Source organism: Megalops cyprinoides, chromosome 21, assembly GCF_013368585.1.
Source record: "Megalops cyprinoides isolate fMegCyp1 chromosome 21, fMegCyp1.pri, whole genome shotgun sequence".
In the NCBI taxonomy this organism is placed as follows: domain Eukaryota; kingdom Metazoa; phylum Chordata; class Actinopteri; order Elopiformes; family Megalopidae; genus Megalops; species Megalops cyprinoides.
The window spans coordinates 15,931,522-15,955,711 of record NC_050603.1 but is presented as its reverse complement, the minus strand read 5'-3'; the positions used below and the strand labels follow the sequence as shown (position 1 = coordinate 15,955,711).

The 24,190-nt window shown below is 48.6% G+C and overlaps 1 protein-coding gene across 1 annotated transcript in view; it reads right to left on the bottom strand.

Annotated features, from left to right (window-relative positions):
* Positions 1-24,190, bottom strand: part of trioa (trio Rho guanine nucleotide exchange factor a) — a 128,618-nt gene that overhangs the window by 14,077 nt on the left and 90,351 nt on the right. Inside the window, exons 18-41 of the mRNA XM_036515549.1 lie at positions 23,980-24,171; positions 23,005-23,154; positions 22,189-22,303; positions 21,655-21,770; positions 20,409-20,531; positions 19,626-19,820; positions 19,289-19,404; positions 18,233-18,299; positions 16,930-17,039; positions 16,601-16,670; positions 16,131-16,220; positions 15,463-15,555; positions 15,078-15,189; positions 14,254-14,444; positions 14,039-14,140; positions 12,440-12,579; positions 11,876-11,975; positions 11,173-11,416; positions 6,483-6,778; positions 4,690-4,860; positions 1,534-1,629; positions 1,264-1,412; positions 861-927; positions 29-132 (exon numbers count right to left, since the gene is read on the bottom strand). Of these exons, the coding sequence (XP_036371442.1) occupies positions 29-132; positions 861-927; positions 1,264-1,412; positions 1,534-1,629; positions 4,690-4,860; positions 6,483-6,778; positions 11,173-11,416; positions 11,876-11,975; positions 12,440-12,579; positions 14,039-14,140; positions 14,254-14,444; positions 15,078-15,189; positions 15,463-15,555; positions 16,131-16,220; positions 16,601-16,670; positions 16,930-17,039; positions 18,233-18,299; positions 19,289-19,404; positions 19,626-19,820; positions 20,409-20,531; positions 21,655-21,770; positions 22,189-22,303; positions 23,005-23,154; positions 23,980-24,171 (3,209 nt within the window). The remainder of the gene's footprint in view (positions 1-28; positions 133-860; positions 928-1,263; positions 1,413-1,533; positions 1,630-4,689; positions 4,861-6,482; positions 6,779-11,172; positions 11,417-11,875; positions 11,976-12,439; positions 12,580-14,038; positions 14,141-14,253; positions 14,445-15,077; positions 15,190-15,462; positions 15,556-16,130; positions 16,221-16,600; positions 16,671-16,929; positions 17,040-18,232; positions 18,300-19,288; positions 19,405-19,625; positions 19,821-20,408; positions 20,532-21,654; positions 21,771-22,188; positions 22,304-23,004; positions 23,155-23,979; positions 24,172-24,190) is intronic.

Sequence of the window (24,190 nt, the reverse complement as noted above, 5' to 3'; positions counted from 1 at the left end):
TGTGCAGCGGGCTGTCGGCGGTACGTACTCCTTGTGCCAGTCGTAGATCTGGTGGATGTTGCCGAACACGATCTTGTCTTTGCCCTTCATGTCGTCCAGCATGCCGTCCTCCTTCATGCGTGCCATGTACCCCTGAGACAGACACAGCCGCGTGAGACAGACTTATCAACCACATGAGCATTCCTGAACAACAGCAGGCGTCCACCTCACAGACTGTAAAAATCGTTGTGGCTGATGGCTTCACATCAAAATTTTCATCTAATTATAGTGAAATAATTACAGTAAGGCCTGCGGCCTCATCAAGAGATTAGAACTGAGATACCGCACTCTGTCTCACTTGGCTGTGGATATAACATCGTATGTTATGACGCACAGTATGATGCAACTTATTCGAGTGAATGCTGAAAACTCAGGTTAAGAGTGGAAACTGACAGATCGTTACTCTAGTAAGGAAAACAGGAAAAGCTTAATCTCATGTCCGTCTGAGACTCTGGGGCAGACAGATATATTAGCTAGTGGATATTCAGTCAAGAAGTATTCTTCCTCACATTCTTTCCCAAAGACATTTTCTAAACCCATTCTCTAAAGCACTGGTATCCTTGGCCTACAAAAATAAATAAAATTAAAAACTGAAATCACTAAAGCTCTTCATAGCATATGTATTTTTACTGCGGACTTCAACTTTATATCGATCTGTGAAATCTACATGTGAAATCTACATCTGAAACAGTATTTGAGCATTTACAATCTTTCAGGTCTACTTTTTCCATATTTCTTAGGGAAGAAATATGGAAAATGTTTCCTGTCACGGTACAGGAAACCTCAGAGGTGGGGAAAAAAACAGGACAGATTGTACTCACCTCCACCACCAAACCCAGGTCCCGTACGTAGTCTCTCTCTGTCTCCACAAGCTCCAGTAAGACATAGCTAAACGGAAGAGTGCGAGACCACATCACAGCCTTAGACGTGGAACTCTGACAGCAAACTACTTGCATGTGAGGGCATTTCATGAAAGAATATAGGTGATTAATGAGGAAGGTACGGTACGTATATCTCACACCATAAGCACAACCACACTGCCTCTCATCTTTGGACACCACAACAAGCATTTGAGTATTTAAATCTTCATTACAACTGAAGCAGAGACGTTTATTGATCGGATTTTTAAACAAAACCCAGGTGTGCTTATACAATGAGAGTAAGATGAAGTTTATGTCACAGCAGAGCAGTGATACGATGTACAAGGGTAAGGGAGGCACTTACTGCCGCCTTTTCAGGAACCCCGACTTGCGCTCCTCCATCTCGTCAATGGGCGAGGAGGACGACAGGAGTGAATTGTCGGAGGGGTTGAAGGAGGGGCTGCTGCTATCGCCCTGCTCCACGGACAGGGAGCTGGGGCGGTCCTCCAGGGCCTGACAGAGAGAGAGAACAAGCACACGGGGTCAGTAGAGAGACAGAACCCCAAGACCCCTTCTATTCCCACAGCTCCCTCTGCTGGTCGGAGGACTTCAGTATAAAGGTTTTCACCCTCACCATCTTGCTCTTGACCAGCTCCTCGATGGCGCTGACCAGCTCGGCCGCACTGGGCGTCTCTGAGCTGGAGGGGCGGACGGACAGTCGGGAGGACGTCTGCGTGGGGCACGGGAGAGAGAGAGTGGTGAGGGTCAGTCCGTGGACAGAGGCACACCACCTGACCGCTAACAAAGCTTTTATATGCAGCAGCACAGAGGGGTTAAATAACAAAGAACTGCCTGAGGGGGGAGCTCTACTTATGAAGATGACTGCAAACTCTCAGTCAATGACTGAGAAGGGGCTGACACTACTCCCATTCTCATTCCCATTACAGTAAACAATCAGCAATCCCAATACAGCAAACACTTATGGGACCCTGACAAGAAGCTAGCCAAGCCATTTTTTAGGAGAATAAATGTTTGAAATGAGGCAGAGAAATGTCCTGTCAAAGCCAATAAAATAACAAAAGTAGAGGTCATCTTCTAGCGTGCTGAGGGAATGTTAAAATACTATTTTGTAGGAACCTGTAAGAACTTAACAGGTCTGAATGAAGTATTAGCACACACAGGGAGTTGTTAACCTTAACCTAGTAACATAAGGGTTTATTTTTATACGTGGTTTTAATTCTCTCTGCTTTTGTGTGACACTTCACAAATGAATTATTCCTACACAGATGTTGAATGCTAAAGGTGAAGTCACTGCCATTGCATTTTAAATTTATTAAAAAAAATCAGCATTTGAAGACAAAGTAAACAAGGATTACACAACCAATTTAAAACATAAAAAGAAAGTCAAAAAGAAAAAAAAAAACATTTCAAAAATAAAGTGCAGCAGGCAAGCATACATATCTAATTCAATTTCCTTGAAGCAACAAATCTGCTTGCTGAAGTACTTGGCATTACTGCAGTTTACGTATACAAATCAATATTCATATTTGAGGAGCGGTTTTATAAAGCAGTGCACGTATCAATACAGTCCATCACAAATATGCAGAATTTTGCAGAAAGTCTCACCATTGCAGTGCCTTCCAGCCATTCCAAATTTCCCAAATTAGAAGGTATTGGTGTGGTCTCTGGCCGCGCCAGCTATTAGATGCCAATTACAGGCTTGCATGGATAATGGTAGTCAACGCACAGGGGGGGTGGGGGGAGGCTTGGTGGGGGTGGGTGGGGCCTCAGAGTAATTGCCAGGCACATGACTGGTTGTCGCGCAACTGTCACGCGTACATACTCGCGGCGCATGTGCCGTTTAATACTCTGAAACTGCGTTAGGCGGGGGGAGATTTCGGACAACAGTCTCTTTAAGTTACGTGTTTGAAGGAATGAGGCTGCTGAAAGTATACTGGAAAAGGCAAAGCAACAAAAACTGAAAGCATAAAATAAAATTCAAATCAAAGAGAGGGTGGAACTCTGCGGTCTCACAGAAGTGAGACCCAGCGAAAACCCTTCAGATTCGCTACGGAGCGGGGAGTTTACTTTAGCGGGAGTTAGCACGGAGGCAGACTTAGCCAAAGTTCTTTTAAATGGTAACTGCTACAACCAAACAAAAAAATAAAAAATGTATAAACTACTTTAAAAATGAGGAAAATTTAACTTGTTACTGAGGGGAGGGGAGGAAAAAAAAAATGAAATTGAAAGTGGGAGGAGCAAGGCCGGTGAAGGGGGAGGAGTCATATGGAGAGGTATGGGAACTGAGATAAAACAAAGACAGGACATAAATCAACGTAATGCTATGGCAAACAAGTACAGTCAAGAACAGAACGGAAGAGAAAACAAAGAAATTAGTGTCACAGAAACTTTACTGGCAGGGTGACTGTAGCCGTACTTCATTCATTTCATTGCATGTAACTCGGCGTACGCTGAGAGGGGGGGGTTTAACAGTGCTGCGGCGGCCGTGGGCGTCAAACGAATGGAACCATGTGTAACATATTAGACACCACGTGACAATCCGTGGAACAACGGATGGGCCTACACGCGCGCCACCGGCTTTCCACAGCGAGGAAGATCTCCTAATGTGACGTTCCTCTCCAAAAATCCGCCCGCCTTTCTGTGGCCTTTTTCCAAGCGAAAAGTCTGCTCAGGAGAAACAGACTCTGCACAGGAAACACGCCATTCACGACCCCTTTGCCAATGAGCACGGTGGTGGTGGTGGCGGCGCGGCGCGGTGCAGTGGGCTGCAATGCAATGCATGACGTAGTCATAGTCACCCTGAATACTGCAAAAAGATTCGTTCAGCAATCATGAGAACTGGCTGAAATGAGGAACAATGCAGGTTTTCAGGAGAAGGAAACGAAAAAAAGTTTAATCTTAAAAGAAAGGATGAGTTTTCAGAATAAAGCAAAAAAGAAGGGAACGTTAGCTCAGCCGTCAGGCGGACTTCTAAGTCGCTCTGCGCGGTAGAGGGCAGAGGACCATTCAAAAGCTTGTGATATTAACCTCCTCTACAGACACATCACCCCCTCCAAGAGTAAAATGAATGAGAAAGATTTCCCTGTTTTGTTTGTTTCACAATCCATCCATATTTATTGATTCTTATGAGTTCTGCCTAGTTAATATGTTTGATCCACATTTACGAAATGTACCTTTATCAGTTTCTGGATTCTTTAAATGAATATATATATACACATACACTTGGGCTTTAGACTTCACAGCTGAATACATTTTTAAAGAACATACATGCACTGAAGAAAGCTGTGAATCCATTTTCCAGTCTATTAATAAAAATAGGTTTTAATTGGCCTCTTCGGCTGTAATACTGTTATTACAGTTCCAATCAGAGACAGCATGACAGAGCCAGGAATCCCCAGTCTTGCTCATGGAGGTCTGCAGTGTGCCATTTTGTGTTTTTCAAAACACATGTAAGTATTAAATTATCACCTGACAATATTAATAAGCAAAAGCTGAAAATGTGGTTTCCTTTGCTTTGAAACAGACCGATTTGACAATAATACTGTGATTCAGCACTCTGTGTTATGTGTGAGATTTGAGTGTATAAGGCATCCCAGCACTACTGCTGCTGTTGTGAAGGCCCCTTAATCACTGTGGAGATGTGACTGGTGGTAAAACAGAGCCACTACATCCCTCCTGGAGCAGGACGGAGGGGCAGCTCTCTCCCTCTCCCCCTCCCGGCGGTCTCCCCCTCCCGCCGGTCTCCCCGCCCGCGGCCCCCCGCCCTCACCTTGTCGTCCTGGGCGTCGGGCTGCAGCAGGCTGTGCTGCTGGATGGCCATGGGGGGCGGCAGCGGCACCGAGTCGGCCCCCTCCTCGCCCTCCTCCTCGCCGCAGCTCTGCATCCCCGACGACGACGACTTGGAGAGCGTCCCGCTGCTCAGGCCCTCGTTCCGCACCCGCTGCGGGAGACAGGGAAGGGGGCGGGGTCAGTCGCCGACAGGCGCTCACCTCCCCACCAATCACGGTTTGTAGGACACAAGGGACATAACCACATGCCCTGTCTTGTCCTGTCTTGACCTTCAAAAACTTATGTCTGAAAGAAATTCTGCTTCTTGGTATTCGAAACCACAGCAACACGAAGACTGAGGCGCTAGTTCCAGGTTTTCATTGGCGCACACCTTAACTGTGGAAACCTCAGGGAAAAGGTCATTGGCTCAGTGGGAGCAGCACAGTGGTACCCTTGTCAGGGTGCCAGACATGGAAGAAAACAGACTGTAGGTCCGGAGTCCTTGCAGTGGCACAGCTGTGCCGGCCTTCAGCAAGACACTCAACTGCCCCCGCTTCAGACTACACCCAGTTCTATAAACAGCGCATGACTTATTTATATTTATCATATAAATATTGTGCAAGAATGTAAACAATCAAAGTCCCCCTGGGTAAGGTTGGGAAAATGAGTAATGAACACTGTTCTCCATCTTAGCGCACTGACTGAGCTGCACAGCGCTGTTAGTGTTAATGTTAGTGTTCAAAGCACTAACATTAACACTAACACGAATGCGCCGAAAGGAGATGGTGCAGCGCACCTGCCCAGAGTGTCGTGGCTGACGCCGTCTGGCTATGGAGGCTCAGGCACACGCTCTCTCCCAGCGTGGCCCTCATATACGAGGCGAGGATTTGCCTGATTAAACATGAAAGGCTGTAATTACAGTGGCTGATTAGCATTTGTACACGCTAGCGTTCTTAGCATTACTACATGCATCAAACGAGCGGGAGGCATAGGTCTGGGAACATCATCCCCCAGTAAAGGCATCCTCCACAAGCGATCAAATGCTGAGATCCTTTTTATAACACTGTGTAAAGACTCAAATTTGAGGAAAAATAGCATGAGACATGTTGTGTAGCTATTAAAAATCTTTGTATTAATGCAGGGGCTGGAAGTGTTTTATACTTTATTGGTCCCTATTCACCCTACATCTTGACTGTCAATCTTCACTAGTTATTCCAGCACTGTGTGACACATCGATGCATGATCAGATGTGGCCATACCTCTTCTGGACAGAGTGCTGCTATGGAATTATGCTAAGTGCTTAGTGTACACACCTTTGCTTTGTAAGAAAGCCTGAATAAGAGCAACTGTGAGCTGACTAAATGTAAATGTAAGGATCAGTGCTAATAAGCTTCCAAAATGACACCACTTAGAAGTCTAAAGTGACTATCCAAAAACAAGTTATTAATGGGTTAAAAATGAAAGGAAAGAAGACAGAAACCAAGGCAGATGGACAGAAAGAGGAAGAGAGAGAGAGAGAGAGAGAGGGAGAGAGGGAGAGAGGGAGGGAGCAAGAGAGAAAGGTAGAGAGAGGGAGGGAGCGAGAGAGAAAAGGAAAGACGGAGAGAGAGAGAGAGGGAGGGAAAGAGAAAGGGAGTGAGAGGGAGGGAAAGAGAAAGAAAGGGAGAGAGGGAGGGAGCAAGAGAGAAAGGGAGAGAGAGGGGGACAGGGAGAGAGAGGGGGAGATAGGGAGACGGAGAGAGAAAGAGAAGGAGAGTGAGAGAGTGCAGCGTGGAGAGGGAGAGGGGGACGGACCTCCTCCACGGTCTCGTCCTGGGGCGTGGCGGCGCTGTCGTCCGAGTCCTTCTGCGAGCCGGCGTCGGCGCTCTTGCGCACGTCGCGGCTCTTCTTGTGCTTGTGCGCCAGCTTCTTGACGTGGCCGTCGGCCTTGCCGCTGCTGAGGCGGCGCACCGGGCTGGTCAGCCACTTGCGCAGCGTGTTGCCCGGGCGCTTGGGCCCGGGCGAGCTCTGCGAGCCGATGCCGTGGCCCGGCTGCAGCGTGCCGCCCGACGTGGGCGGGATGGCGTCGTTGCTGCACACGGAGAGCGTGTCTGAGGAGGACAGGGAGAGAGGGAAGGGGCACGTTTTTAAAACTTCAACCATGACTCAACCCACAAAGGCCAGAGATGCAACACGTTTCAACCCACCTCTGCAAACCGGGTTACTCATCCAAAACAGCTTAATAAGAACCGACTGGCTCATTCCAAAAACCAAATCGATATTTGCCCGCTGTGCAGAAGCACATATGTCAGTCACTGGGTGAAAAATTATTAAAATTGCACATATAAAATATTGATAGCATGAATTCGATTCTCCTCTCTATTATCAGCCCTTCATAAAGAACCTTCAAAGGCCTGCCTATTCTGAGGCTCTCCGATTCCCAAAAGCGCACACAAAAAAGAACTTCATTTAAACGCAGGGCACACAGTGGCGCAAACACACGCGTGAGATGGTGGTGATGAATTATGTAAGGCTCGCATGAAATATTCTCCGGCTCTATTGATCTGCGAGCAGGCAGCAGCTCCCCCCCCGACTGCTCTCTCAGCCCGGCAGGACAGAACGGGACATGGGTGTTCTCTGGATCTGGAGCTCCGGGCCCAACCAGGGAGCTGCGGTTTGTCTGAGAGCCTGATCCCAGATCAGCTCGACCCCTGCCTGGACAGAACCTCGAAATCCTGCTGTCAGACCAAAACACCCAGCGCTTTTTCAGCCCCAAATCAGTTGTGGTTCACTCAAGTACTGAGAAAACCGAGTAGTTGTTACTTGCTTGGACTGTGTGTGAACATCAATAGGAGGTTGTGACCATTTTCGTGGCGTGTAAGCAAACATACGCACCACTTCCTCTTCAAGTGCGCACTTCCTGTTGCCTAGCACCTGGAGAGTGACGGACGAGTGCGCCCGGCAACAGGCTTCACACCCAGTGAGAGAGACGGCGAGCGAAGGGAATCCATTTTACCTTCAGCGCAAGCTTTTTCACAGCTCCCGTTTTTAGCAGACCCGGAATGACACGCAGAAACAAATCCACCACAGTGTTATCTGCGGATCTTGCCCTCGTCTATCCCATAATAACACTGTGTTCGCTTGCTGCTGTCGTGACGCTATTTCCATCGCATCTGTCTCGGCTCTTGTAAGAGATGCGGAACAAACTCGCTCATTGAGAATGACAAACGAATCCAATCTAATCACGAACTGGAGAGCGGTCACAGCCACATCAGATAAGACATATAGTTCTGGTCTTTTTTCTGGGAATCATAAGAAATATGTAAATCCTTCATCAACTGTACATGTAGAGGCTACTTCTGATACACCTGCTCTCTGGAGGACTTTCACTGGGATGCCCCACACACTTCGTTGAGACAGCAGTACGATGCAGGGTAGAGCTGCTGTGTGGGTCCAGGAGCCCACCACAAACAAAGACGATCCGCCCTCACGGATCTCCAATGGAGCCAAAAACAGACGCAACAACTCACCCCTGGCCCGGCCACCTCTGCCAGCCAGTCCTCAACACTTCATTTACCTACGTGGAGATAGCCGTCACGGCCGTTAACGTTCACCTGGCAACCCACACACTCACACCTCTGTCACACGGTCCAGGCTGCGCACCCCTTTCAGACAAGCACGATCAGATAACGCAGCCGCTGAAACAACAGTTACACAAAGGCCCTCTGATAACACAACCCCACACCCCTGGGGTCAAACTGAGTGCCATTTTAAAAAGCTTGTTGCCCACAGCATGCACTCAGCTTCCCCCTCTATGTGAGTGGCCAGCACCGCTTATTGATGCCCTTCTCCAACGGCCCCGGGTTATAAGGGCGCACAAGGAATTCCAGGAATGCGCCTCTTCCCGGAAAGAATGGGTCCCGTCTTATGTGTTGGGGGCTATCAAACAGACAGCACTGCCCAGGTGCACAAACAGAGAAGGCAATGCGTGGAATGCACTAGGCTCCTTCACTACCGAATTGCCCCGGGTAAACCTTTACGCCACAGACAGGCGCTGTGCAAACTTATGTTTACCTGCACGTGTGGCATAGTGGCACTTTTGCAGAACTGAAGAATGTAAGCGTCACAGGTGTGAGCCTTGAAACTGCAGCGACCGAAATCGAGACCAGATATAAGGTCCCTCCTGCTATTCCAAGCCCGACCAAAATACACTTCTGCTGACTCGTCAAATCTTAACCAAACTCTTTATCTGTGTGTATACATCCAGAGAGGTTCCACGACGTTATTAATATGCTTTCAAAAGAAACACGAAAAAATGTAAGCGAAAAGCTAATAAAAGTGAAGGTAAAATAATGCAAACATAAAATCGCCCTGAGCTGTGATATTTACATAAAACCCAGACAACCAGACTAAGCAAACTAAAACTAGGACAGAAGACACAGTGCTAATTTCACTCCAATCCATCACATAACCTGTGATCCTGGGCGGAGAGTAAAAGTAGGACTAAATCTAGGACAGACCATACTGTACTACTTTCACTCTGTGACCTGGATCATTCTGAACGGGCACACCTAACCCACGACCAAAAGTTAGGACTAGACCTAGCCCTAATTGGTGATCCCAATGTGCCACATACTCCCATACCCAGAAACTAGAGCTGCAGCTAAATCAAGTATAAATGATACGGCTGTGATCTCACCCTCATGTGCCACATAATCCCATACAGAGAACTCAAGGGCTGGAACTAAATTGAGTACAAATGACACAGCACAGAGTTCCGTCCAATGTGCAACACATACCCAGATCCAGGACCCAGAGCCTACAGCTGTCCATAGTTCTGGCAGGAGAGCTGAAGTGATACAGTGGCTTTGTCGCGTCCGCCATATTCCTGGGGTCCTGGGGCTACGGCATACCAGTCAAAAATGAACCTTCCTTTTCAAAAAAAAAAAAAAAAAAGGGGGAGAGCCCTTTGCGGAGGCGAGGCAGGAAAAGTTAAAGAAGCTCCTCGGTCAGTAAGGATGGGAGGGGAGTGGCAGGGAGGAGGATCCTCAGAGCTGAGGGGGCGGAGTCTGATGCTGTGTGCTGTATGAGTGACAGAGATGGCTGCAGGGCCCAGCCTCTCTCTACTGTAATCACCTCAGAATAGGATCTGTTACCTTCATGCTTGGCAGACAGACAGGGAATGGTCTGTCTGTTTTCTTTCTCAGAGTGTAAAAAAAAAGACTTAAAACATGATTGAGTTTGCGGCTGAATCTAACTGAAGTCTGTCCAGTTAAATGGGATAGGAATGCTATTTACAGGGTTAACCGGACACTGGGCTACCTGTTGCTTCGCAGCCTTTGCGTGATATGTCGGGCCATATTATTGCCTGGAAAAACAACAGCTTGTCCGCGATATTCCTGGCGCGGCGATGGCGGCTGGCAGACTCGGCCTTACAGCTGCGCGGTTGACTAAACAAGGTCAGCCCGCACCGCACGCTGCGCGTTTATATCAACAGAACAGCCTCTGACTGCTCGCCCGAGCTGTCCCGCTCGCCAGAGAGCGCAGAGAGCGAAATGCCCAGAGCGGACGCCACCGACACGAGCCTCTGCCTGTCGGACAGTTTTTCTCCACGGGCTAGCTGGGCCGTGCCTACAGAACACCTTCCGACTTCCTTCTGTAACCTCCCTAACACACACACACACACACACACCTCTCCTTGCACCTCAACACAAACACACCAAAGAGACAGTTTACCCCCATAGAAACACTAGTGTTCCACAGCACCGCCCCTATGAGGTGTGAGAGCTGTTTGGCAGCAGTATAAGTGTATGGGATTTCAGAGCTGGCCCGGGGGCAGAGACGGAGAAGCACCATGGTGTCAGATCTGCGTTACCACGGGGCTGCTTTTATCCTGCTGCCCAGGCCCTATCCTATTTGCGGTGGCGTGGGGCCGAAGGTCACCCAGGCACAGAGGAATGCTGCTTCTTCTGACTGAGGCTGCCCACAGGACGGGATGCAGAGCGCATTCCTGAAGCTGCCGGGCCCTGAATGCAGTTTAGTGCTGCCCGCTAGGAAGCCGCATGGGTCCGCTGACCCCTGACCCCTAGAGATTCCTCGCGGGAGCCGACAGCCAACAGCAGACAACTGCCTGTGAGCGATTAATACATCTTTATTACAGACAGCAGGCAGTCAAGCAGTCTGCGGGGCCAGTACAGACCTGCCTAAACAGGAATACCCGGCGGCAGTGTAGCATAGTGGTAAGGAGCAGGGCTCGCAACCGAAAGGTTACTGATTCAATTCCTCCCCGGGGCACTGCTGCTGTACCCATGCGCCCACAACTGTCAGTAAATGTCCCCCTGTACAAATGGATAACATGTAAAAAATTGTAACTTATGTAAGTCGCTCTGGATCAGAGCGACAATAATGTAATGTAACCCTCCACACCTAAGGGAAGACCCTGGCCCCGCCCTGCCCGGACCTGCGCTCCGGGCGGCGGGTTCCCCCGGCCTCTGACGGGCCCTACCTTTGTGGTTGAAGATGCCCTCCATCTCCATGCTGCTGCGGGAGTGGGCAATGCAGAGCATGGCGCAGGGCACCAGGCCCTCCTGGGCGGGCGAGCGGTCGGTGGTGCGCACCAGGCACCAGTCGGGCTTGTCGTGGAGCCGCTCCAGCACCTCCACTGTCTGGCCCCGCCGCACCGTCAGCTCGTTGCTGTTGCTGGCCACGAAGTCGTGGATGACCACCGTCAGCTCGCAGCCGCCCGACAGCTGGGGGAGGGGAGGAGAGCGGGGGAAACGGCCATTTTATTTCACAGCTACAGTCACGTCATACCATTCTGTGCTGGCACTGATGCCTGTCTTCAGAGCCGGCTTTGAAGCCAGAGTCACGTGTTAGGGCAGCATCGTAGCATAGTGGTAAGGAGTGGGACTCGTAACCGAAAGGTCTGCAGTTCGATGTGGGAAAGGTACTTAACCCACAACTGCCACAGTAAATATCCAGCTGTATAAATGAGTAACATGTAGAAAAATGGAACCTACGTAAGTCGCTCTGGTTAAGCATGTCTGCTAAATGGCAATGACGTAATGTAATAAAGATAGAGAGCTCACAGACCACATGTTTACTGCGTTCACAACCTGCACCAAAGGGCTGGATTTAGGAAGTGTTTGCTCAGGTTCATAGCCTGTATTTTGCCCCAGGTCGAGATAGCCAGATGTCTGAGGTCTCACCTTGTCACTGTCCAGGGTGTTTTGAGAGGTGCGGGAGGCGAGAGAGATGGTGTCAGGCTGACTGCTCCCGTCGCCCTGGCTGTCCAAGTCTTCTCCGTCCCTGCAGAGACACGGTAACAACTGCCATTCAGACTGGAGGTCACGACCAGGCCGAACGTGACGGTTCACACATTCTGTTCCTAAAAGAGTCAGCCCTCGGCTTAGCTTTCACTTCAGCTGAGGCAGAGCAACCTTGCAGTTATAAGGAGTCAACCATCTTGTTCTGACAGAACATCTTAATTTGGTGCAGCACAAGAGCAAAAAATTTTTAGCGGACCTTTGAATTCTTGAAGTCTTGAATACTTAAGCAACTTTCGAAAACTGACATTTGCGAAAACCGTCCAATTCAAAGCTCAAAGCTCAGAGGACAGAGTTTAAAAAAACGAGGACGTCTGGAAAAGGAAAGCCATTTTTAGAAATGTTTTTAGGCCAGACGCAGCGTGAAGACTCTAAGGGACTGACTTTGGCCTTGACTGAAATGAAGGTGCCTCCGGCGCGCTTCGCTGGAGGGACGATGAAAAGTACCTTCTGCCCTTATGTTTGGTGGTGGTCGGCTTGGGGATGTGGATAGGCTCCTTGAGCGCCCCCTTCAGGTGGATGGTTCGCTCCTGAATCACCTCGCGGATGTGTTTGATCCAGTCCTGCTTGTTCTCAATGCTGGAGGCCTGTGGTGGGGTGGGCGGAGGGGGCGGGGACAGGGGGCGGGGGGGAAGGTGGCAGAGTTAACCCTTACACGCTCGGTTTCCTCCGTTCGAATTGGATCAAGGTCGGGTTAGCACTGGTACTCACCATAGCTCCATGTTTGCATCCCTGACTTGGCTTTGTTTAAAATATAGAATAGAGAATTTCACTATTTTTGATCATTTTTGTTGCCGGGAAAAAGAAATTAAAATACATTCACGATGACAAGATGGCTCGGACGGACGGACAACATTGACTGCTTTACCAAGGCCAATTTGAGCTGTGCATTATAATTGGTGGTTTCCTAGTGTAGGTGACTATCTGAGTGTCCCCATCTCCCAAAGTCAACTACTTTCCCTACTTGTATGTGGATACTGGGATTGGTGGACAGGTAAAGTCTTAGTGGGTTCTCCACTCAACCCCTACCTTATTCTCCTCGACCTATGGGTCACTGACAGATAGTTATGCTTTATTAATCTGCAATAACCTGAATTAAAGTATTCTGAATGACTGTATGTATACATTTAGCCTACTGGCTTTCATAGAAAGGTAATATCAGAAGTAGTCCTATTTTTGATGCTGCTGGTGTATAATCCTATACCGCTTATTAAGCGTCTTCAACAACACTGAAACACAGCCTGTGTTGCAAGCAATGAAGTTAGAGTGTTTGTTAGTAGAACGCCAGAAACATCCCATTACAATGCACACACAGCAATCAGCACGTTCCTGCTCGTTAGTTTGGTAGTAGACATGGAATATTCTCATCGACATCATCAATTTAGCTGCGCTTGGGTAACATGCTTTTCCAACAATTGACACAGCTGACAATCTTCATGAAGAAGTTAGGTTTATAAGGATGGATTTCTGAGGGTGGGGAGTGGAGGGTATGCAGGTAATGGGAGGGGCTTCATTTTAAATGGGGGGAGGGGCAAATGGGGACAGGCATGCTTTCTAAAGGAGGGGAAAAAAAAAAAAAAAACTATGGTTACTTTTCTTCACAGAAAAGTAACTGGCTGAAGTCTTAGCCTGGAATTTTAATGCATAGGAAAGTTCTTTGTGGAGGTTGACAGTAGAAAAAAAAAATATGTCAATTGTGTTGGCGTAAGCATGTTATCCAACAGTGATTAGTTAGTATTCAGAGATACAAACATTTGTGTAACAGCATTATTAGTACAAATTATCATTATCAGCATTTGTTTGATCATAAAGTGTCTCCCAGCACTAAACAACATATTCTAAAAACCACCCGGTACGAAGCAAGTGTGTTGTAGAAATGTAGAGATTAGTGAGGAGCGACAGAGAGGTCTGGCTCTCCCTACGGCTAGCGTCTCTAGAAAGCTTGACAACGGAAGCACCGCACTGTACACTCATGCAGACGGCACAGAGCGAGTCACAGGGCGGAGTCGTGCTGCGGCCGGCCCGGGCGCTCCGCGGCGCTGTTACCTTCAGGACGATCTTGTTGTCCGAGGTCGGGGTGCGTCCCACCCAGAGGGCGAATTTACAGGGGTCCCCCTCCACGTGCTCCGTCACCCCCAGCTCCGAGGTCTGGGGACAGACACGGGGGGGGGGAAACGGGTGAGATGAGTGGATGTCCCCTCTGGAGGAGAAGGGCCTGGGACAGTATAGGAGAAGCTGGACAGTGGTTATGGTGTGCTTACAAAGAGCTTGCTCTTGTAGATGTACTTGCTCCTGCCGCTGGAGTCCTTGACCTCCTTGCTGAAGACGAGGGACATCTCGAAGAGGAAGAGGTGGCGCTCGCGGCCCTTGCGGATCAGGGTCTTGGGGTCCCACACCTGGAAGGACTCCTGCAGGATCAGCTCGCCCTGCGATTCGATGTTCTCGTCGAACCCTGGCCAGACAGAGGGAGAATATTCAGACTGGGGTTACTTCTGGTCAAGCCTCAATTGTTTAACTGGCTTCACCATCATTATGGTGTCTAAGCTGACAACATTCTACCATCATCTTTCAAGGCACTTACAGCAGGCTACTGCTATAAGGATAAAGACAAAAAACAGTGAATGTGTGTGATTGGTTCTACCAAGCATTACAAACCAATTTTATGAAGCTGGCCGAATGCTTAACATGTCCAAATAAACACATTCCATGGAGTTCACTTTCAAATTCTTTTTCCAAAAAGAAATGTTTTCCAAAAAGTAACTTAAACCTCAGATGTACACATTAACTAACCCAAATAACTCACAATATTTCTGAGAAAACTTATATCCTCTTCAAACACCGGATGATTCAAATGCTTTTGCATTTGATACAGCATAAAAGGCTGGAACTCCCCAATGCTAGACCCCTATCATTCGCATTCCCTCTGAATGCAGTGAAATTGGTTGGAAGTTTACAGATGTCTATGCTTGTTTATGGGCGTGGGTGTGCTAGCATATGCCTTAGCGTATGAGTATGTGTGTGTGTGTGTGTGTGTGTGTGTGTGTGTGTGTGTGTGTGTGTGTGTGTGCGTGTGTGTTTCACTCACCTTCCAGCATGCTGAGGTGCATGGCATCATTGGCACGCTTGGGCACACTCAGCATCACCTCCAGGCCATCCTTTATCTCTCCTTTGCCCTCCTCACAGCACGTCAGCAGTTCCTGTGCACCAGAGCACAGGCAGAGGGCATTAGCATGGCTATGCTATCAAAAGCAGGCAAACCCTCTACACATTCTACTGCCTTTCTCTAAGGCTTCACTCAGGAGCAATGGGGAACATGTTCCACAAGTCAGGAAAGGAGACTTCAGAGAGAGAACTACTGTACATACTTACTGCTGTGGGCCCTAAGTGGGCTCCCTCATTGTGACATAAACAAACTCATTTGACGTGTGGTACTGTATGTCTGTCATGCTTATGTCTTATCTGCTATGCACCTTCAGAAGGAGCTGGTACTTGGTTATTCTCTGCACAGGCTTGATCAGGTAGGAAGAGATGGAGTTGGCCAGTCTGTGCCTCTGCTGGATCTCCTGTAACACACAGAGGGAAGAGAAGGAGAGGAATCTGTCAATCAGCATTCTGACCAATGGCAGGCTGAGGAGGGGGAGGCACCCCTCCCACAGGCCATTGCCAGGCAACAGCTGTCAATGGTCACTGCCTTCAGTGGGCATGTGCAGAGCCGCCCCCACTTCTTTAAACTGACACTCTGAACTGTATAAACAAACTATAAACAATATTTAGTGTGACTAATACTGAAACCTGAGCGCTAGGACACCACACAAACTGCTGTCTGAAGACCTCAGAATTCAAGACATTAAAATGGATTATCACAACTTCAAAAAGTGTTACACGGAAGAACTTATCAGTCAAAAACAGCTTAGCTGGGGGTTGTTTACTAAGCTGTACCACTTACTACTGTGCTAACTCTGAACAACAGCTTGCAAAACCAAACATGAACTGCAAACTGTTCTGGTGCTGATTAAATTTCTTTTCAAGAGGAACAAATGAGGGTCATTTGAGGGCACTGACTGTTGCCCCCCCCCCCCCCCCCGCCGGGTGGTTCTGTCACATCCCACCTAACAAGAGGAAGAAACGGGTCACTCACGTCGAAGTAAGGCCCGGCATGTTCCAATATGAGCTGGGTGGAATCCGGCTTGTTCTTGCAGTAATTCACGTACATCTGGAATTTGTCGGCCTGCACAAAGGCAACAAAACGTCGACGGGTCAGGACAGAGAGACGACGCGTTAGCCATAAGCGCATAAAAGAATGACAGCAGCAGAGCGTTTCGCTTTGCACCGTATCAATGGCTGTATTCAATTACTTTTAGTGCATATTTAATTGCCCTGTGTGCTGCAAACACAACAAAGTAAAGGAACAATGGGCTTTTTAAGAGAAGGCTTAAGGGAGGTTCTTCTCTTTATTCACTCAAGCAGCTCTATCACTGGTCAAAATTTCACAAAAACATTCCTGCTGTATCAATGGCTTTTCGGGATTGCTCTCCCTTGAACACATGAGGGAGAAAAATGAGGACTGTTTAGCGAGAGGCCTGTTCCGAGGCATACGCGCGTACTCACCCAGGTGACAAAGCAGTGGCCCACGTCCTCAGGCAGCTGCTCGTACTTCTCCAGCTCCTTCAGGAAAATGCTGCGGACCAGCAGAGGGCGCACGTGAGACACTCTGAAACCTGCCTCTCTATTCCCTCCGGAGAAACAGGACAGCCCTGCACCAGCTTGCCCCACATGCAGTAGCCGTAACCGTGTTATTAACTAGACTGTATGCCTGCGAGCGTTGTGCCAAGTTAGTACAGATGAGGCAGTCCGCATAAATGTAGGCTCTGTGTTTGATCGCAGATGTTTGTGTGAACTGGTAGCAGATGCAGCCCGGCGTGTGGGCGGTCGCTTACTTGTGGTGGAACTCGTAGAGGTCCTGCATGTTGCCGAAGATGATGTGCTCTTTGTTGACGATGCCCGGCGGGATCTCCTCCACGCCGCTGGTCATCTCCCACAGGTATGTCTGCACGCAGGACAGACGGACGGTCAGGCACATGGTCATAGCACAACACAACAGTAAAGAGCCCTCTAAAGAGCCCCAACAGTAAAGAGACTGCTGAAGCACTTTAGACATACATCCAATTATCCTGTAATAATATTCATGGGCTGCATACAAATGCATAAAAAAGCCCAAAAGCACAAAGGCAGAAGGGTGGCAGTGGTCTAACACCGGTGTTTGAGATGGACATGCCCTCTGTGCCTGAGAAAGTGCTTTAAAGTTGGCCCACACCGTTCACTTGGAAGGAACACTGCATAATAGCTACGCCTTAAATCCTTAAAAAAACTGTTCATTGGAATAATTATCATTGGATGTTTTGTGCGTTCTCTGGTTTCCTTTAATTGTAACTTTTCCCCACAGATTATAGAAACTTGGTGGAATTTCAATATCAATCTTGCTGCAAGCCACAGGGTAGTTTTACCTTTTGGCTTCATCAGTTATCAGACGCACAAACATGTAGGGGCACCTCAAAAGCATTCCTCTTTGTTTTGGTGAGGATTAGTGGCACCGCTGCCAGGCTTTCGTTGCGGTAAATGTAACTGGTAACAAGAACGGTGAGGTTTCCACACTGGACTATTTCCATTTACTGAATCACAGTAGGCCATTACAGGTTTTATATTGTTAATATAAAATGATATTTGATATCTGATATACTTATCAAAAGTACACCTGATAGGAAACCAGAGAATCAGCTGATTTATACATACCAGTGCTTAAGTAATCAGGGACAAAGCCATCCTGTGTAAAGCTCACGTTACTCTAAAGTTCTGTGTAATCGAGTTGTTTGATCCGTCAGTTTAAAAACAGCAAACACGTTTCGCAGTGTTATCTCCACAGGCCGAGTAGAAAATGAGTTCCAAGACTTTACATAACGAACATTCAGAGCGTTTAATAACTTTCTGATTCAGACGCAAAATCACCGGAACAGGAATGAGTTCAGCTGAGGCAATGCGCTCCGCATACTTTATCAGATTTAATTACCGTACATACAGATTAATGAATGAATTAGAAGCGAGGCAGAGACGGAAAAGCGCAAATGCCTCGCCGACATCTCTGGCATTTTCTGAGAGGATGTCGAGGGCGCGCGCGTGCGACAGTGCCTGTGTGAGGCTGGAGAGGGAACGGAGAGTGCTTTTAGGGAACGGGGCATCGCTTACGTCCATACACTCCCTCAGGTCCCGCACGTAGGCCTTCTCCGTCTGAATCAGCTCCGCCATTATGAACCTGAAACGACATTTTCACATGTTTGTCAGAAACATGAGGCCTATCTGGGCGTGTTAGCGCCGAAGCTAAGGCGACCTCTTCTATCAGAAACATAGTCGTGGAATACAAATGAGACAGCTGTGCTTCAAAGCCTCCTGGATCTATAATGTCTCCCTGGCCTTCTCTGCCTCCCCCTTCCCACTCAGTATGGGTTCCTAAGAAACCTTGTGACACAAGGCCTCGCTGAAGCCTTTATTAGCACTAGTCAGCATAACTCACAAAAACAATGGCCTAATACGCCACGCGCAGAGCACCACCCTGCATTCCTAATGCACGGAGGGGGAAAAAAAAAATCAACTCTTTACAACCCTAATAATTCACACACTCCCTGCATTATTCATAAATATGAATGTGCAGGCCATAGTGGATTATGGCACTAAATTGCCTATGCAATCTGAATTCATAAGAGGCAAAAGTGAAGGGGAGGAAGTGAGCGCAGAGGCAGTCATCCATTTCCCTGCTCCGGGCCCTGTGTGCTGAACTCTGGATGACACGGCTCAACCCGAGTCAAACAGGGCTTTAATAATGAGACCTTAACGCCTCTGCTGAAATCCTATCACTCCTGCCGCCTACCCCTCACATAAGCCCCTTCATTCGCTGAGATTTGCCATAAGGTGGCAGAATATGATCAAAGTCTAAAACAGACAACCATGTCGATATCCTAGAATCAATTCCTGACAAAAGTGAAAATCACAGCCACGCCAGGCCTGAACTCAGACGGTTTTTACAGTTTTTACTCAACACTTTTCTGACTGCAGTGATGACCAGTCTGATAAAGTACAAAAAAGTATAATACATGTATCAAAGTTAAAGGAAGTACACAGTGTGGACTGGTCTATGTCTATATGCCAATGAGCTCTCTTATGGCATAAAACCTTGGATATAATGAGGAGGTTAGCAGTGTATTCTTCTACGTGAGAGAAACAGTGAAAAAGGCAGAGAGTTCGTACTCCTTTCTGCGGGCCGACTTGCGCTTCTCCTCGTTGAGCTCGTGGGCCGCATCCCGCAGCTTGACCTCTGACCCCGGGGCACTGGCCGGGATGATATCCAACTGCAGGTCTTTGCTCTGTGACAAGAAAGAAGCCGGGGTCACAGTGAAGGTCGGACACGGTGACCCAAAACCTGAACCTCCGTCCAACGTGGTTCTACCCCACATCCCGTGGCACACACTCCACACACACACCCCGACAAACACATTCCGGCCTGCGCACACGCACACACATTCTCGCAAACACATTCCTGCTGACACTGAAACAACCACATACATACACACACACAAACACGTACCGCCTTGTTGGAGTCGGAGGAAATGCCGAGTGCTTTCTCCAGCGAGGTGCGGTATTTGTCCATGCGGAGGGAGAAGTCTCGGTAGCGCTTGTCCACGGCCGTCACCCATTTCTTTATCTCCACCGCATGGGCGTGCCCTTTGTCACAAAAGCCGTCCGCCAGCTGGATCAACAGTTTGACCCGCTCTTTGGTTTGCTGTTCGACGGCATGAATAGAGAGAAAGGAGGTGAGAGAGGGGGTTAGAGAGCTGGAATGCCACAGCGGAGGGGGGGCTCTGAGGGGGGCCAGTGCTGTGTGCCACACAATGGCGCTTGGGTGACAGCGCTCCGGACGAAAACACAGCCATGTGACCAGCAGGTCAGCAGAGAGCCAATCGTGCTCTTCACTCCTGTTTGGACCTTTTTTTTTTTTTTATTATTCAGTCACAGTTTTGCTCCGCTCTCATATTGCTGTGGAGGGCTTTCAGGACCAATGAAAAAAAACGTGTTTGTTTTTTGACCTTTAAATTCATCCATCTAGAGAAACGTGGCTATTTTGGGCCCGCTTTATTGAGTCTAAAAAACAAACTAAACATGCTTTTCTGTTTGATGACTCTGTGGCACTGAAAGCAATTACAGAAGCACTCACTCAATCAGAGGTCTTTTTTTAAAACATATTCCTGCTACTAACTGCTACCCCGATCTGAAACCTGAGGCCCCCCTCCCTCCCCCAGGTCTGGACCGTTCGGGCATGTTGGTGCTGGAGCAGAGGACGTGGGTGTGTGTCGGCCCCCCTCGCCCTCACCTTGGCTGTGATGTGGAAGTCCTCGTGCTCCTTCAGGAGCTCCTGGGTGTGGTGGATGCTGGATCCCGTGGAGGTGTGGGTGGACAGGTAGAACTCCCCCGTGTCGTGGATCCACTCCAGGGCCTGGGTCACCATCGGGGAACAAGGAGGTCAGGACCAGGGATGGTGACACCATGCAAGATGGTGGCTTGGCTTCAAAATCCTATTAAACTCCTAAACCACCTTACTTAACCATAAATTACTACCGCAACTTTAAAGCCAATCTAATCACCTGTGATTCTCACTGTCTGTTTTAGCTGCTTGTTACCTGGTTACAGTTACCTGGACACACACAAGAAATATGCATTCATTTAAGAGTTATCCTGGATGAAAGATCAGGGCTTTGTTCTGTCCTCCAAATACAAAGATCATTTCCTAAAGTCACCTTCTAAAGTCTATGCATATCTTAGGGCAGGGTCAGAATAGAGGGTCAGAATAGAGCAGCATCAGAGATTTACTTAGTGTGGTTAGTAAACCAGAACTCTGCTGCAGAGTGCACTGCATATGTGTCCACTAGGGGGTGCTAAAAATAATCTCCCCCTCTTTAGGGTGCTAGATCACTTTAGAATTCAACAGAACAGAACAGTCCGCAGATGTTCGATGCACTCAAACCAACTACCTGAGTGTTTCTTGCAGTTAGCACCATTAATTATAACCTGTTGCTGTCTGGCATTAACTGCAGCGATTACAGCCGTAGTGCTGTGCTCAGCATCTTTAACCTGTGTATATGCAGCCCATTAGACACGCACATGTGCACACACACACATACACATGCGCGCACACACGCAGATGCCACACTGCCACACCGCACTGCGGCTGTTTCATCTCTGCAGATGTTAAAAAGTAAGCAGCGCCCTTGGAGTCTCAGCTTGTATCTTTATTAAAGATCTGCTGCTGGGAGACACCCCGGAGACCGCCTGTGTGTGCCGAGCACTGACTGCTCATCCACACAGTGGAACTTTTGCATTCTGGGATACCGAATAGCCCAGCCCTTTAGACAAACCAACCAAAAGCTGAAGCTGAAGGAAAATGTAGACCGTACGGGTATTTTCATACCATTGTGGGCACTGCTCCTCGAATGACAGACGCACTCTATCATTTGGGTATGTGGTAGAAATGGGTTCAGTGCAGCTGAAAGGCTTTTGCAGCTCGTACGAGCCTGCACTGTGCGAGTTTTGCCTGAATGGCCCTCTTAGGGGGTACCCACCTGCTTGGCGCTGCGTTCAAACACCACGTACTGCTGACACTGGTCCAGCCTCCTCTTCCGCATGGTCCAGAAATGGAGGACCCGGTTCTCCCTCTGCAGCAGCTCGTTCAGGATATCTGCTCTCACACACACACACACACACACACACACAGACACACACACACACGACACAAACACGCCAACAGGCAGATGGTCAGCCATATGACATTCTCCTAATCCCTCATTTCAAGAGTTCCCACTGCCTTGGGCTGGGGTTGCAGAGATGGAAAAAATGATGCATCTGTCAGAAATATCTATACATGTAGGTGTGCATGATCCACTAATAACATTCCAGCTGGACTATTCCTAATCTGTCACACGCTTAAGACGGCCTGCACAGAGAAGGGGCGGGCAGGGGGATCAGGGCCAAACAGAGGGAAAGAGAGGGGAAGAGCGGACGTCCTCTCAGCTGTCAGAGTTCCTCCTGCTGTCCTGTGGGGAAAGGCGACGGTAACGGAATTAGAGGCGAGAGAGGAAAGGAAGGGCGGCACTTACTCTTGACCTGCTGCTCGGGGGCTTTGACATGGGACAGCATGCCGGGCATGTTGACGCTGTTTCTGTGCATGTACTTGAGGAACACGTCGGCGTTGCGCCTGGCCAGCGTGCACGCCTGGGCGGGGGACACAAGCAGGGCGTGACCGTCAGTCTCAGCACCGGCTGTTCACCTGTCCGCTAGCGTGCTTGGTAACGGTTGCACAAGTTAACTTGCGGTAGGGCTTGAACAGTGTTGTGCTCACACTCACTGGGTCTGAGAGTGTTGCTGTCTGACACTGTTGCTCATTTTAACTGAATGGATGCACTTCTATTCTTCTGTGCTGGAAGCTTCTCTGAATAAGAGCGTCTACTAAATTAATGTAATGTCTGGTAATGTAATGTAAGGTAAGGTAATGCGCTTTATGAGAAACACACCACAGGACTGGGAAATGTATTCTTCAAGATGATCGAAAGTACACAGTTTGGAAGCACTGTAATAGAAGAACTGTTTCACAGCCTGTGTCAAAGGTTTTTGTGTGGGGGCGGAAGTGTAGCTGAATGATAGGGGTGGTTTCGCATCTGGCTCATGTAACAGAGCACCTGTAGTGTTGGGGCGGCAGTGCAGTGTAGGTAAGGAACAGGGCTTGTAACCAAAAGGTTGCCGGTTCGATTCCTTGCTGGGAGCACTGCTGCTGTATACTTGGGCAAGGTACTTAACCCATAATTGCCTCATTAAATATCCAGCCATAATGGGTAACATGTACAATGTGAAAAACTAATCTATGTAAGTTACTCTTGATAAATAACAATACTGTAATGTAACAGTGTGGTGGTGACCTTTAGGAAGGCCTCTTTCTGCTCCAGGTGCTTGCTGATCATGGGTGTGACGTGGTCTGTCTCACAGTTGGGCCCCAGCTTGTCGGCACCACCACACCAGTCCTCCTCACGCTTGTACTCCTGCTCCAGACTCTCAAGAACACTGCAAACCTGGGGGAGCAGACCACACGGTTAGGAACTACATATCCCAGAATGCTCTGGGCTCTCCTGAGACACACACACACCTACAGGAAGTAAGGTGCCTTTTAAAATGGTTGACCCATAATGCTCCAGACTCCACAACTCCAAACACCCGGGGGTGAGAGTGATCAGTATTCAAAGCGTTACTTAGTGTTGATGGTAAGCAAGTTTAAAATGGCTTCACAATCTCCAGCTCGAGACCTCATTTCAGAGATAACGATAATGGAATATTCGGCAATTAAAACATTCCATCTACTCACACACAATTAACACATCCTCCCTTGAAGTAGAGCTGGAGTGACTGCACACCATTACTCACCGAGTCCTTCGTAAATACAGCTGCGTGTTATTCATCGCTGTTATGGTAGCGGTGGTTTTCAACCCTTTTGTGCATTTTGCAATCTGCCCTTCACAGACACAGGCATGCTCAAACACACACACTTTCTCTCTCTCTGTCTCAGAGACGCACATACAGAGAGAGAAACAGAGACAGAGAAAGGGACAGAGAGAAAAAGAGAGAGAGAGAGAGAGGCAGAGAGAGACCGTGAGAGAGAACAAGAAAGAGAGAAGGATAGACAGAAAGAGAGGCAGAGAGAGACAGTGAGAGAGAGAGTGAGAGAGACAGTGAGAGAGAGAGAACAAGAAAGAGAGAATGAGAAAGAGAGAGAGGCAGAGAGAGTGAGAGAGAGATAACAAGAAAGAGAGAGAATGAGAAAGAGAGGGAGGGAGAGAGAGAGAGAGAGAGACAGAGAGAGAGGGAGACTAAAGGCAGGAGACGGGTCAGAGAGCACTCACCTGCTCAGAGGTCTTATAGAAGGCCACGGAGGCGTTGACCAGCTTCAGACGGTCCTCCATCTTCAGCATGAGCTGCTGCCAGTGCGAGGCCACATTCTCGGCGCAGTCGCGGATCATGTCCATGTCGTAGTGGTTGGCCTGGAGCAAGGCCTCTGCCTTCTGCTGCACCTGGAGCGCACTCTGGTGCGTTTTCTGAAAAAGGAGACATCCA